This window comes from Polypterus senegalus, chromosome 2 (assembly GCF_016835505.1).
Source record: "Polypterus senegalus isolate Bchr_013 chromosome 2, ASM1683550v1, whole genome shotgun sequence".
Taxonomy (NCBI): Eukaryota; Metazoa; Chordata; class Cladistia; order Polypteriformes; family Polypteridae; genus Polypterus; species Polypterus senegalus.
In genome coordinates, this window is record NC_053155.1 from 199,929,067 (window position 1) to 199,943,407 (window position 14,341).

At 36.1% G+C, this 14,341-nt stretch overlaps 1 protein-coding gene across 5 annotated transcripts in view; it reads right to left on the minus strand.

The window, feature by feature from the left end:
• Positions 1-14,341, minus strand: part of dcaf6 (ddb1 and cul4 associated factor 6) — a 215,694-nt gene that overhangs the window by 80,104 nt on the left and 121,249 nt on the right. For 3 of the 5 annotated variants that reach the window (XM_039745173.1, XM_039745171.1, XM_039745174.1), the window contains exons 7-8: positions 12,568-12,779; positions 3,224-3,326 (exon numbers count right to left, since the gene is read on the minus strand). In XM_039745173.1, coding sequence (XP_039601107.1) covers positions 3,224-3,326; positions 12,568-12,779 — 315 coding nt within the window. The remainder of the gene's footprint in view (positions 1-3,223; positions 3,327-12,567; positions 12,780-14,341) is intronic. The other 2 variants (XM_039745175.1, XM_039745172.1) reach the window with 1 other exon arrangement.

The window sequence follows — 14,341 nt, forward strand, 5'->3', positions numbered from 1 at the left end:
CTTTACTTGTTGACATATATGAAAGATACGCAGGTAGAAATTGCTTTTCCTTAAATCTCTTTTCAGGAGGAATACAGAACTTTTTCAATGAGCTGCAAGGGTACCAACAAATTTGTCCACTTCCGTATTGTATACCACATTTAATATATTGGAATACATATGTTTTTGAAACCATTACAGATGTGTATATTAATAATATATTTGTATGCTTTGAATAAATGTTCCCCCAATGTAAACTTTCTTAATTTTTTTTTTACTGTATATAAGTGAGATTTTCATAAAAGAAACCTAGCCAACATTTATAAACTTCAGCTGACTAAATACTGTGTAAATTATACTAACTACGATAAAGATATTGGTAATATTTTCAAACCACTGCAGTGCCTTCAAAGCAGTGAACCTCTACACTACTCATGACAATGGTCTTTTCATTTGATTTTTCAGCAAGTCAATAAATGTCATCTCTAAATAAACATACAGTCCTGCTCTGTGTGAAACATGATATAAAATATCAAATCATATCAAAATAGGACACTGCACATCTTTCAGAATATCAAAAATGTTTCTAGGTTAAAAGCCCTTTACTATGGGATGTTATCAGGCACTTGCATCATCTGATCAAAAATTTTGCATGTGCCCCTTCTCTCGGACACTGTGGGGAAAAAATTGGCTTATTATTGGGATAATATACTGCTCAAAAGAATTAAAGGAACACTTTTTAATCAGAGTATAGCATAAAGTCAATTAAACTTATGGGATATTAATCTGGTCAGTTAAGTAGCAGAGGGGGTTGTTAATCAGTTTCAGCTGCTGTGGTGTTAATGAAATTAACAACAGATGCACTAGAGGGGCAACAATGAAATGACCCCCAAAACAGGAATGGTTTAACAGGTGGAGGCCACTGACATTTTTCCATCTTCATCTTTTCTGACTGTTTCTTCACTAGTTTTGCATTTGGCTACAGTCAGTGTCACTACTGGTAGCATGAGGCGATACCTGGACCCTACAGAGGTTGCACAGGTAGTCCAACTTCTCCAGGATGGCACATCAATACGTGTCATTGCCAGAAGGTTTGCTGTGTCTCCCTGCACAGTCTCAAGGGCATGGAGGAGATTCTAGGAGACAAGCAGTTACTCTAGGAGAGTTGGAGAGGGCCATAGAAGGTCCATAACCCATCAGCAGGACCAGTATCTGCTCCTTTGGGCAGGAGGAACAGGATGAGCACTGCCAGAGCCCTACAAAATGACCTCCAGCAGGCCACTGGTGTGAATGTCTCTGACCAAACAACCAGAAAGACTTCATGAGGGTGACCCAAGGGCCCCATGTCCTCTAATGGGCCCTGAGCTCACTGCCCAGCAGCATGCAGCTCGATTGGCATTCGCCATAGAATACCAGAATTGGCAGATGCACCACTGGTGCCCTGTCCTTTACAGATGAGAGCAGGTTCACCCTGAGCATGTGACAGAAGTGAAAGGGTCTGGAGAAGCCATGGAGAACATTATGCTGCCTGTAACATCATTCAGCATGAGCAGTTTGGTGGTGGGTTAATGATTGTCTGGGGAGGCATATCTATGGAGGGTCACACAGACCGCTACAGGCTTGACAAAGGCACCTTGGCTGCCATTAGGTATCAGGAATAAATCCTTGGACCCATTGTCAGACCCTATGCTGGTACAGTGGCTCCTGGTGCACGACAATTCCTGGCCTCATGTGGTGAGAGTATGCAGGCAGTTCCTGGAGGATGAAGGAATTGATACCATTGATTGGCCACCACACTTTCCTGAACTAAATCCAATAGAACATTTCTGGGACATTATGTTTTGGTCCATCCAATGCCACCAGGTTGCACCTCAGACTGTCCAGGAGCTCAGTGATGCCCTGGTCCAGATCTGGGAGGAGATCCCCCACAACACCATCTGTCATCTCATTAGAAGCATGCACCGATGTTGTCAGGCAGGTATACAAGAACACAGGGGCCATACAAAGTGCTGCGTACAATTTTGAGTTGCTGCAATAAAATTTTGGCAAAATGGACTAGCCTGCCACATAATTTTTTCACTCTGATTTTTGGGGCGTCTTTGAATTCAGGGCTCTGTAGGTTGATCATTTTCATTTCCATCAAACGATGTGGCATCCTTTCGTTCCTAACACATTACCCAGTCTATATCAGTATAGATATCCAGGAGGATTTCTTTTTCCCATTGAGATCTGATGTGTTTTCAAAGTGTTCCTTTAATTTTTTTGAGCAGTTTAATAACCCCTGATTTTGTAAAAGCGCTGTCTGAGGTAACAATTATCTGCTTAATGTACAATATATTGTGACAATAGCTAGCACGTCATATATTTTCCTCAACTGGAAGAATTCGAACCCAACTACCATGACAAAATATGAAATTAACATCTCATTTCACTTTAAATGAAAATAAAATTTTATTCACTTCACTTCAAAAATTCTTTAGAATCTGGCAGGCACTTACCAATGACATACTTAATCATTTAGCATGCTGAATCACTGGTAGGTTTTCATGATATTTTAATATCTTAGACTTGTTACTTCATATTAAACATTTTTTTCTTCTGTTCTATCCTCTAGATTTATGGAGAAGGGGTTATATAATCTAATCTGAATACTTAGTAGTACTGAAATTTTTAAAACTAATAAACTAAAATCAGCTTAATCTTTTAATGTATCTTATGGTTAAAAAGCATATTTCAGATAGGTTCATATTCAGTAGAAACTAAATAGTTTCAACATTAAAGTTTAATTAATATATTATTGACAGTTAAGATAATTGGTTTTTAATGTATTACTTCCTCCATAGTGTGAGACTTATTTAATATTACTAGATGACATCAGAAATATTAAGCTATTAAATTGTAATAATTCATATTATTTCCTACACTTTTTCTATACCATGCTATCAGCTAACACATCTTGACTGTACTCTAATCTGAGCTAGGTTCTTTAACCCTTATAAAACTTTATAGTCTAATTCTCTCAATGACACCTGTGTAAGTGTAGAAATGTGGTCCATGTAGGGTAGACAGTTTTCCTTAAATTACAGGAAAGGGACTGATTTCTTCTCCATCACATAACAGTAGCATACATATGCCATACTATATTTTAACAGTAAGCTGGTATAATACAAATATTTTTCAAATTATGGATCTAAATGAGAGAAGCATGTTATATGGCAATATTTTAAACATTTAAAGTCTTTACCCATCCTACCATCTCGTTCCCGTTCACTTTCTGGACGTGCTCTCGGCCCTGTGTCTGACCAATCACCTCGAAGTCTGAGGCGCTTTACAGGAGGCTGACGCAGCTGCAAAAAGAAAAATAGATTTTAACTCAAGACGCCGATAAATATATCTATACAACATTGCACATTGCAAATTTTTAAAACTATGCTGGTAGTTTTCTTTTGTTCATTGTCATAGTACCTACATATATTCATTTTTTTCTCCATTAGGGACAGTGCTCAATAACAAATTATATTTTTAACATTTACATTATTGCCAAGTTTTGTTTTTGTACACTGTTTTAGTGTCAGTGAAGTCGTCTTTCACAGCCTGCTGTGTCCTAAAGATACACAAATCATACTGAAATCTTAAATATTTGTTTATGTTTTTAATTTACAACACTGCTATGATTTAAGGGTTTGGTAGAAAAACAGAATAAACCAAGTATGGACACATGATATACTGTATATATCACAACCATGTATTTTATCCAAAAATACTGTCAGACAAATGTTTATAATTTACTGAAATTATACCTACAATATGAATTTGAAATCTTTAAACCATTTGTTTAAACCTAGGCAGTAAATACTGTAAAGTGTATTTTCTTAAACGAAACAATATCAAAATATACATTTCTGTTACATAATATTTTTTGTAAATGAAAAGGAAACCATTATGTGATTTGGTTTACTTAGTGCAGGAAAACAATGCTGACAATAAATCCTTCTGTGTAAAGGAGCTAGAGTATACTGAAGCAGTCAGATGCTGTGCCCACAAGATGTCTTTTATCTTTGGCATGGTTCTAAAATACAACAAAAACACATACCAGTTCCTGCAGGATGCCATCCTGCTCTTGATTACAGAGACTGCTATTTATGTAAAGGACCTTACAGCACATGATTCTGTTGCTTTATTTAGAAAGGAATCTGAGACTGAACAGACACAGTGGAATTTCAGCAAACACAGCTCAGATATAAAATATATGATCTGGCAGACTTTGTTCAGAGGCTTCAGATGTACAATTAAATATGAGAAGTAATATAATGAATACATATACACTCATAACAAAGGTAAACTAAAAGGATAAAAATCTTATAAATATTATTTTGTCCTGGATTCTGTATAACAATATAATGCATATAGAGAAATAATTACATTTAGAAATAAACAATAAATGAATATATAAATCTAAAGCAATATTAATATGTATGTATTTATTCATTCCTTCAATTGTTTACAGGATGTATTTCATGAACACCAGCTATGTTTAACAGAGGTCTCAAGACGCCAGACTATTTTCCACTGAGACAGGTTTTTCTACTTTATGTATTTATTTTCTTCAAGTGTCTATACATGCCTACCTGTTCTCAATAATAATCATAAGGAACTTAATAAATATATGACATCTTAATGACAATGTTTCTGCTTCACTTTTTGAGGGGACCAAAAAAATAACCAAATAACCTGCAGTTATTACCAGTGTTCTCTTTCCAAATACGTTTTTGATATCAATCTGTTTTACAGTAATAGCCTAAAGGCAATGTCTAAAGGAAGTTATCACTCCCTTTACAAAATTATCTTTTGTTGTATGTCCCTCTAAAAATTAAAACAAAATAAACTGGACTTGCTCCATTTTTATATACATACAGTAAACCACATTAGCCAAGTAAAAATAAACTAAAAAAAATCCCCAAACTAATTAATATTATTTGGATTATATAATATCATTAGAATAATTGAACACCCTTTTACAACTGCACTTGCAAACATGCTTAAGTATAACTAATCACATTATATCATCAAGAAACAAACAAAATGCTTCCAACTTGCCATTGACTAAGGTGATTTTAGTGAGCTTTTCCCAAATGATACCACAGTTTGGATGTTTATGTCAAATGAAAAAAATCATGCATTCACTACACTTTTAGCACACAGACTTATTCTGATAAACTGGAAGAACCCTAACTCTCCTCTTTCAAGTCAGTGGGAAACCGATGTGTTATACTATTTGAAATTGGAAGAAATCAAATACTCAGTTAGAGGATCTGTACAGACTTTTTTCAAAACATGGCAGGATCTAATCAGTAATATTTTAAAATAAGCTCATAAAGCACAGAGAATTTATTAATTTAGGTATGTTTACAAGCCTTAAATTTCACACCATTTGCCTTGCTATCTCTCTCAGGGGTGGGGATCGATTTGTCCTTAACTCAATTTTTCTTTTTATAAAAACTTGATAGATTTGTATGGATTGCAATAAAATTAATAAAAAAACATCAATATTGGGCGAAAAGGTGCTTCCAAAAAACTTTGACATAAAGTTGGGAAATAGAACAAGTCAGGAAATGAGCATAAAATGTTTTGAAGGACTACAAGTATCCTATAAAGCACAGGTAAAAATATGACTGAGAAATGAATGGTGTATGGTACCACTAAGACCTTCTGTAGATCTGATCATCCCTGTGAAATGGATGACTGAGAAAACAGAAAACTAATCTAAAAGGCTAGCAAAAGTCAGATCAATGATAATATTGAAGGACCTATAGGAAAGGCCTTTATGGCTAAGACTCTCCGTGATACATCTTGTATGTACCCAATACATCTTACCATATAAAGAACGGCATTCATCCAGTAAAGCAGAGTGATAGGAGCATTTCACCCTCAGCGGAGACTGGAGCAATTGATTAAGATAAAAAAAGAAGATGGATAGTACAATAAACAGTTAAATTCTTGAAGAAAGATTGTGGCCCTCAGTAGGGATGGTGAAATGGGAAGATGTTAATTTTTTTTTTTTATTATTAATTTAATTGTAATCATTCCATATAAATAAATCAATTTTTACAAAAAAAAAATAGGATGAAAACAAATTAACCCCCACCCCTAAGAAAGAGAGCATGGCCAACGGAGTAAAACTTAAAGCTTGTAAACATACCTAAATTAAATAGTTTAAAAGGGCAATAGAGATGAATGGAGAAGAAAAAGAAATGCAGAAAGAATTGCTTCATCGGTGCTTTAAGAGCTTATTCTAAAAAATTATTGATTAGATCCTGCCAGGTTTTGAAAAAATTCTGTACCGATTGTCTAACTAAGAATTTGATTTTTTCCAATTTCAAATAGTATAAAACATTGGTTTCCCACTGAATTAAATGAGGAGAGTTTGGGTTCTGCCAGTTTATCAGAATAAGTCTGTGTGCCAAAAGTGTAGTGAATGCAATCACAATTTGTTTGTCCTTCTCCACATTAAGAACATCTGGAAGAACACCAAACACAGCTGTTAATGGGTTAGGAAGGATTGTGACACCAAGGCTGTCTGAAAGGCACTTAAAAATTTTGGTCCAAAATGATGTTAATTTGGTGCAGGCCCAAAACATGTGACCTAGTGAAGCTGGGACTTGATTACAGCGTTCACAGGTTGGATCTTGACCTGGGAACATTTTGAACAGTTTTAAGCGAGACAGATGTGCTTGATATATAATTTTGAGTTGAATAATTGTATGCTTTGCGCATATGGAGCTCGAGTGAATTCTCTGCATTGCTACCTTCCACTCCTTTTCTGATATATTGATTAAGAGATCTTTTTCCCATTGTCCTCTTGGATCTTTGAAAGGGAAGGACTGTAAAATTTTATATATTGCAGAGATGGTGTCCAAGTCCTCGAAATTGAGCAATATTTTTCCAGCATGGAGAGGGTGCAAGATGAGGAAAATCGGGCAGGTTCTGTTTAACAAAGTTCCTAATTTGAAGATAGTGAAAGAAATGTGTAGCTGGAAAGTTAAATTTGGAATGTAATTGTTCATAGGATGCAAAGATGTTGTCTATATAAAGATCTCTAAGCAATTTAATCCCAAATCTTTTCCAGATATTAAAACTGCATATGTTTGCAAGGGTTGAAAGAGGTGGTTCTCTTGCAGAGGTGCCACAGATAAAAGATTCTCCATCTTAAAATGCTTTCTACATTGGTTCCATATTCTGATGTGAGTGAAGCACAATTGGGTTATTAGTATATTGGGATAACTTACATTTGTTGGGGCACAGAGCAGGGAATATAAAGAAGTACTGCAGGATTTTACTTCTATTGCGGACCAAGCCTGTGTATGTTCATCTATTTGTGTCCAGGTTTTTATAGCTTGTATGTTTGCTGCCCAGTAATAAAACTGAAAGTTAGGTAGAGCCATGCCACCTTCTGCCTTAGGTCTTTGTAGGGTCGCTCTTTGGATACATGGATGTTTTGAGTTCCAAATAAATGAGGTTATTGTTGAATCTAATTGCTTAAAAAATGATTTATTGATGTATATTGGAATGTTTTGAAATAAAAGAAGCTTAGGAAGAATAATCATGTTAACAATGTTAATTCTTCCAGCTAGAGTGAGATGAAGTGTTGACCATCTATGCAAGTCTTGCTTAATTTTTCCATACAGATGGCAAAATTTTGTTGATAAAGAGCTTTGTGTTTACTTGTGATGTTAACCCCTAGGTATTTAAACTGATCTGCAATGATAAAAGGTAGGGTGTTCAATCTAATATATGCTTGAGAATTCACTGGAAAGAGTACACTTTTATTCAAATAAATTCTGAGACCAGAGATCTTTTGAAATTCTGTGCACAGAATTTTGTGGGTCTGATATATACAGTACCATATCATCTGCATATAGAGAAATTTTCTGTTCCAGTCCCTCTCTGATAATCTCCTTTATCTGATAAGCATTTCGACAGTGAACCGCCAGTGGTTCAATGGCGATTGCAAATAGCAGTGGTGATAAGGGGCATCCTTGTCTGGTACCATGTTCTAGTTTAAAGTAGTCTGAACAAATGTTAATACAAACTGAAGCTTCTGGATTGGTATACAGTAGTTTGATCCATGCACAAATGTTCGGGCCAAACCCAAATTTCTCTAATGTAGTGAAAAGGTATTTCCATTCAATCATGTCAAATGCTTTTTCTGCATCCAATGATAATAATATTTCTGGGGTGTTTGACTTTACTGGTGAGTACATTACATTAAACAGGCGACGAAGATTGGAAGAGAAGTGTCGACCCTTGATAAATCCAGTTTGATCTTGTGATATTATCAAAGGCAGCACTTTCTCCATCCTTCTAGCTATGATTTTTGAGAGTATTTTAACATCATTATTCAAAAGTGAAATTGGTCTGTATGATGCACATTGTAATAAGTCCTTATTTTGTTTAGAAAAGACGGTGATTAATGCTTGGCAAAAAGTTTGAGGTAGCATTTGTTTGTCTCTAGCTTCTGTAAATGTTGCTAATAAGAGGGGAGCTAGCTGAGTGGAGAATTTCTTATAAAATTCTACAGGGTAGCCATCAGGGCCTGCTGCTTTCCCACCTTGAAGTGACTTTATAGCATCTAGTAATTCTGATAGCACCAAAGGTTTATTGAGTTCCTCCTCAATAAAAGTATCATTTGTGGTATCTGTAATGTATCCAGAAATGCATTAGATTGTGTGTTGTCTTCTTTAAACTCAGTAGAATATAAGGATTTATAGTAGTCTCTAAATGTGTACATTATGTTTTTATGGTCAATGATTTCATCTCCGTTCGTGTTGGTGATTACTGGGATTGCATTGCGAACTTCTTGCTTATGGATTTGATGAACTAAAAGCTTATTAGCTTTCTCTCCATGTTCATAGTAATGATGTCTTAATTTATAAATTAGTTGTTCAGTTTCTTTAGTTGTCAAGAGGTTGAGTTCTGAATGCAGAGCCTGCGTTTTCCTATGTAGAGCCTCACTTGGACGCCTGGCATGCTCTTCATCTATTTTAGTAATTTTGCTTCTTAGTTCTGATACTTTCTTGGTTCGTAATTTATTCCTGTGGAAAAGATATGAAACAATCTGTCCTCTTAAGAAGACCTTAAGAGTTTCCCTGAGTATTCCAGCAGACACCTTTGAGAATCTATTTGTCTCTGAGAAGAAGCTGATTTGTCTGGATATAAATTCGGTACAGTTCTTGTCTGCTAATAGAAGCAGGTTAAGACACCATCTGCGAGGTGAGTGTGTAGGGCATAATGACTTTAGCTCCAAGATCAGAGGTGCATGGTCGAAAATAACAATAGCGTCGTACTTGCAAGATTTAATCGTAGGCAACAAATTATTATCTATAAAGAAATAATCAATTCTTAAGTAGCAATGATGTACTGGTGAGTAGAACGAATATGTTCTTGAGTTTGGGTTTAGAAACCTGCAGGGGTCTGATAAGTTGTGGTCAGTCAATCATGGAGAATCCACTGCATCCACTGAACAGTGTCATCTCCAGGCAGAGGAGTAGCTTGACTTTTGTCACTGTCTTGCTCCACTGACAGATTGAGGAGATTGTTCCTCCCCTACACTATGCGACTCTTCAATTCCACCGGGGGAGTAAATTCTAACATTATTCAAAGTTATTGTCTGTTTTTTTTATTTTTTCATTTTTATTACTATTTAATTTAATATTGTTTCTTTGTATCAGTATACTGCTGCTGGATTATGTGAATTGCCCCTTGGGATTAATAAAGTATCTATCTATCTATCTATCTGTTACAAACTGTGTAATTGTCTTAGCTGTGTTAGATGTCATCCCCCCGTGACAGGAATCCTATCTAAGAGTGGGTTTAAAACACAATTAAAGTCCCCAGCCATTATAATTTTATGAGTGTTCACATTGGGAATGGATGCAAATACTAGGTGCATAAACATTTATCAAAATCACTTTACAATTAAATAAGTTGCCCATGACAATCACATATCTCTCCCTTTAGGATCACATACTACATCTGATGCTACAAATGAGACTGTTCTATGTATGAAAATTCCCACTCCTCTGGTTTTCTTTGTAAAGCTAGAATGGAACATTTGGCCAGTCCAGTCTTTTTGCAGCCGGAACTGATCCTTGCTTAGTAAGTGGGTCTCCTGTAAAAATACTATTTTAGTGTTTAAACCTGTTAGGTGAGAGAATACTTTCTTTCTCTTTAATTCGTGATTCAGGCCTTTTAACATTCCAGTTAACTGTCCCATCATGAAGACATTGATTCTGAATTTTTGATATCATTTTATAGTCTTAACTGGAAGTGAGACAGCTTTAACCTTAATTTCCAATTTCCCCACGAGCTATTGCCAATCAGCCTATTGTTACGTTGATAATTGTAATTATAAGGGTTAAAAGGATAGATTAGATATAGCCTGCTCTCCGCTCCCCCATATCGCCTCCCCACGTAAGGCTGGACCCCAATTCACAGAGTCCTGGTCCACTGATATACCTAGAGACAGAGCACGTCCAAAACAAAACAATCCCCCAGCAGCGGCGTTTGAGAATTAAAAGTAGAGATATCTATTTCCAATAAAGTCTAAATACTATATGCCTAAATATAATCATTAACAAACTGTAAGAATAAAATATAATCTTCAACAATCTTAAAGTATTAAGATAATAAAACTCAGGGAATGGTGTTAAAACGTGGTCCAGGATAAGCATAGTAAATCCAAATGTAATAATAACAGTAACAATAAACCAAGGATATGATATTAAACAGTCTCCTTTAGGGCAGGAAAAAAAAAAGATTAATTTCTTCCACACACACGTCTATAACTGTAAGTAAAACATAAACAGAATGTGTCCGAGTAATTAAAAGCATGTATAATTATAATACCCGCCCGTATCATTACAAGTAGATCAGACAGCAGGTGATATCTACAGTACTTGCCATGCCATGACAGGATGCGACTCATTATGTGTTTCAAAAAATTGTCGGTGTCAGCCTTCTTAATTCCTTTTCTGCTTCCTCCTTGCTGGAGAAAACGCGGTATTGGTCTTGAAAATCCACTTTGAGTTGGGCAGGATACAAGAGGCTGTATTTGATATCGGCTTGCCGTAACCGCTGTTTAATGTTGTAGAAGGCTGCACATTTAGCAGTCGTTGTGGGAGAAAATTCCAGGAAAATACGAATGTGGTTATTTTCAAATATAATCTCTTGCTTGTGTCTAAGAAGTGCCATCACATCTAGCTTACATGGTAATCTCTCGAACAGGACAATAAAAGACCTAGGTCTAAAGGTATTTGATCCGTGCATGCGATAAGCTGCTGCTATCTCGGTATCTGATTTAAATTGTTCTCCAATTATTTTAGGGAATAGTTCAACTGCGAATTTCACTGGGTTTGGACTTTCATGATTCTCAGGTAGACCTTCGATTCTAATATTATTCCTTCTGCATCCATCTTCCAAAGCAGCAAGTCTGTCTCCGAGTTTCTTGCATTCAGAATTCGCAGCTGTAGCTTTTCCATCGGAGTTAGATGCCAATTGTTCCGCTGTTTCAATTCTGGCTGTGAATATCAGCTTAACGTCATCCAGCTGGTCAGCAAGTTTCTTCAGTTTAGACGTATTTTCTTGGATGTGTTCCTCAATTTTCCCCAGCATACCTTTAAAGGTCGCATCAAAACGATTCTATAGACGCATTTCCAGGTCTTATTATCGTTCTTCATATTTTTCTGAATGTCTTTCTTAAGCTCACTTATGGCCGTGGCCAATGTTGTGATCATTTCCTTCAGTCTGGAGAAATCTGCAGGTGGAGTGGCAACCCCGGTTACAGCCGATGTTTCAGGCTCGCGAGGAATGAATGAAAGCACAGACAGCAAGACCATTTCTGGTTTCATGTGATCTACTGGAATCGGCGAGCTCTTGTGACCTGCATCACTTGCACCTTTGCTCCCATTTTTACTTCCATTTTCGCTCTTGACTGGAGAATTTGCATTGGAGTGGGATCCTGGGAAGTCTGTGCATTCGTCTGCCTGTTCCAGGTCAGTCTCTGAAAGGCAGTACCTCGCACTTAGGCTTGATGTCTGTCTAGTCTTGGATGTAGCTTTAAGTTTCCTTTCCGGCTCATTCTGACCCTCTTTTCTTATTACTCATGTTTATATATTGTAGTGGAAACCCTTTAGGTGGGGTAAATACAGGACACCTCAAAATAATACGAAATAAGTGAAAAAAATAAAGCTGCTGCTAACAGAGCTCCGCTTCAGACGTCCATCTCCCATAACGGACAAGACCAGATGTTAATCTTTGACCATGACAATCATCCCAAAGACACTGACATAGCAAATACGAAGGACAGGAAGCAGCACAAACTGGACTTAAATCCATTTAAAATCTTACGAATTTCTTTGAAAAGTGCAATCTATCAATGACCAGTACACAGTTTGGATTTAACTGTAACAACTGTAAAATGTATTAAGAACTATAAACTGTATTAACAAATACTAAGTGTTAATTTAGTGGTCATAATACATAAATATAACTGTAAAAACATTTTATATTCACACAGAATATTAAACTAACCTCCTCTCTCTTATCATCAGAAGGACATTTCAGTTCCCTTGCTTTATCATCTTTGGGATCAAAAAGGTAAATGTAATCTGAAGAGTAACTGACAAGAATCTCCTGGCCATCCATACTGTAGCACAAAGAAGTCACTCTGCAGGACTTGTTCGCAAGATGAGTAGGGACAAATCGTACACACATCCCTGTCATTCCTCTGCCCATATAGTTGCCTACATATAAACAAAATGTTAGATTTAATTTGGTAGTAATCAAAAAATCATAAAAAATAAGATTGCTAATGAATGCATATGCTAATTGACAGTATTGAATGAAAAAAATGCTATACAAAATCTTCAAAAAATGTAATGATTTTTCAGGAACTATTATTGTAAAATGAACTGATCAGCAATGCATTGACTTCTACAGTTTACGTTATCTACAGACAGCATATCAAAGTTGGTCTATTTTGGCTTGGAACTAAGCCACAACCATTGTCTTCATTGGTGACCAAAGACTTTTCATTTGAAAGTTGTTTAACACAGTATGTCAGGCATGGAGTTAAAACGAGTTTTAAGGTGCCTTTTTTGATACTACAAATAAACTTTTCATTTCTCCCTTCTGACAATCTTTATTTTAAATGTGATATCAACAACATGGAAATATTTATTAATTTACACCATTACATAATAATAGAATGTTGAAGCCTTTCTTTGTAATATCAAGACACCAGTAATGGCGCACTGCACATTATACACTTGACTTAAGCATTCATAGTTTTCATACTCTTTCTCTGTATGTTTAGCATTCCTAGGTTGATGTGTGTGCTGCTTCCTGAGCAGCTCTTCTTTTCTCCACCCTAGCGGCCCGCTTCTTCTCTTCTTTCCTCGGCATCTTTTTGCATTAAAACTTATTAAGTCAGTGTTTGTGTTGCAATTACTTAGTACATTTTCCTTTATGTTTCACTTAAGCTGGCACTTAAGTCTTCAATCTGCCTCAAGAATCATTTAAGATATGGAGAGGTAGGGGATGTGACAGTGAAGGTGGTAGGGAATAAGAATGGCGCCTGTACGCATGCACTGCACGGCCACCCTGCTGGCTGCTGCCAAGAGTTGATTCAACAATAAAATAAAAATAAAATGAGGAATAACCTTGGAGATCAATCATCACTCCGAAAGCAGTTAGCAGACATTACGTAATATATATATACCAAATTTCAGGTCAATAGTTCAAACAGTTTGCGAGCTACAGGTGATTTAAAATCCTGGACAGACAAACTAACAGCATATTATATAAGAAGATAAAGCAGGAACTGATGCTGAAGGGGCTCCGTTCCATTGTAAATTATATTCATTTATATAGGGGAATTTAGTAAAAAAAAATCCACACAAACAAGTGGAGAGTGTATGCATAAACTCCTCAAAGGTAATGACCACAATGCCATCCAAATCCAAAATTCTAAAACTTTGTGATGCAGAAGTGTTAATCACTGACCTATATATAATATTTATGGTTTACAGTACATGTCCATGTGTTAGAATGACCTGTAATCTTCTACTTCTTCCATCATGCTTTAATTGCTGCTGGGATAATCTAGACCAACTAGTGTATTTATGGAAGGCTGTCTAAGTACCAATGATAGAAAAAGATGTGTAACATCTTTAGAGTCATTTAACCTTTTCTGAGCATCATCTCTATGCCAGAGCTTTTCTTCTTTAATACTAGATTTACCAAAGCCTACGAACAAACTCGTAAATCCGACCCACCTTAAATCCCTTCGCACCTCTCTGTGAGT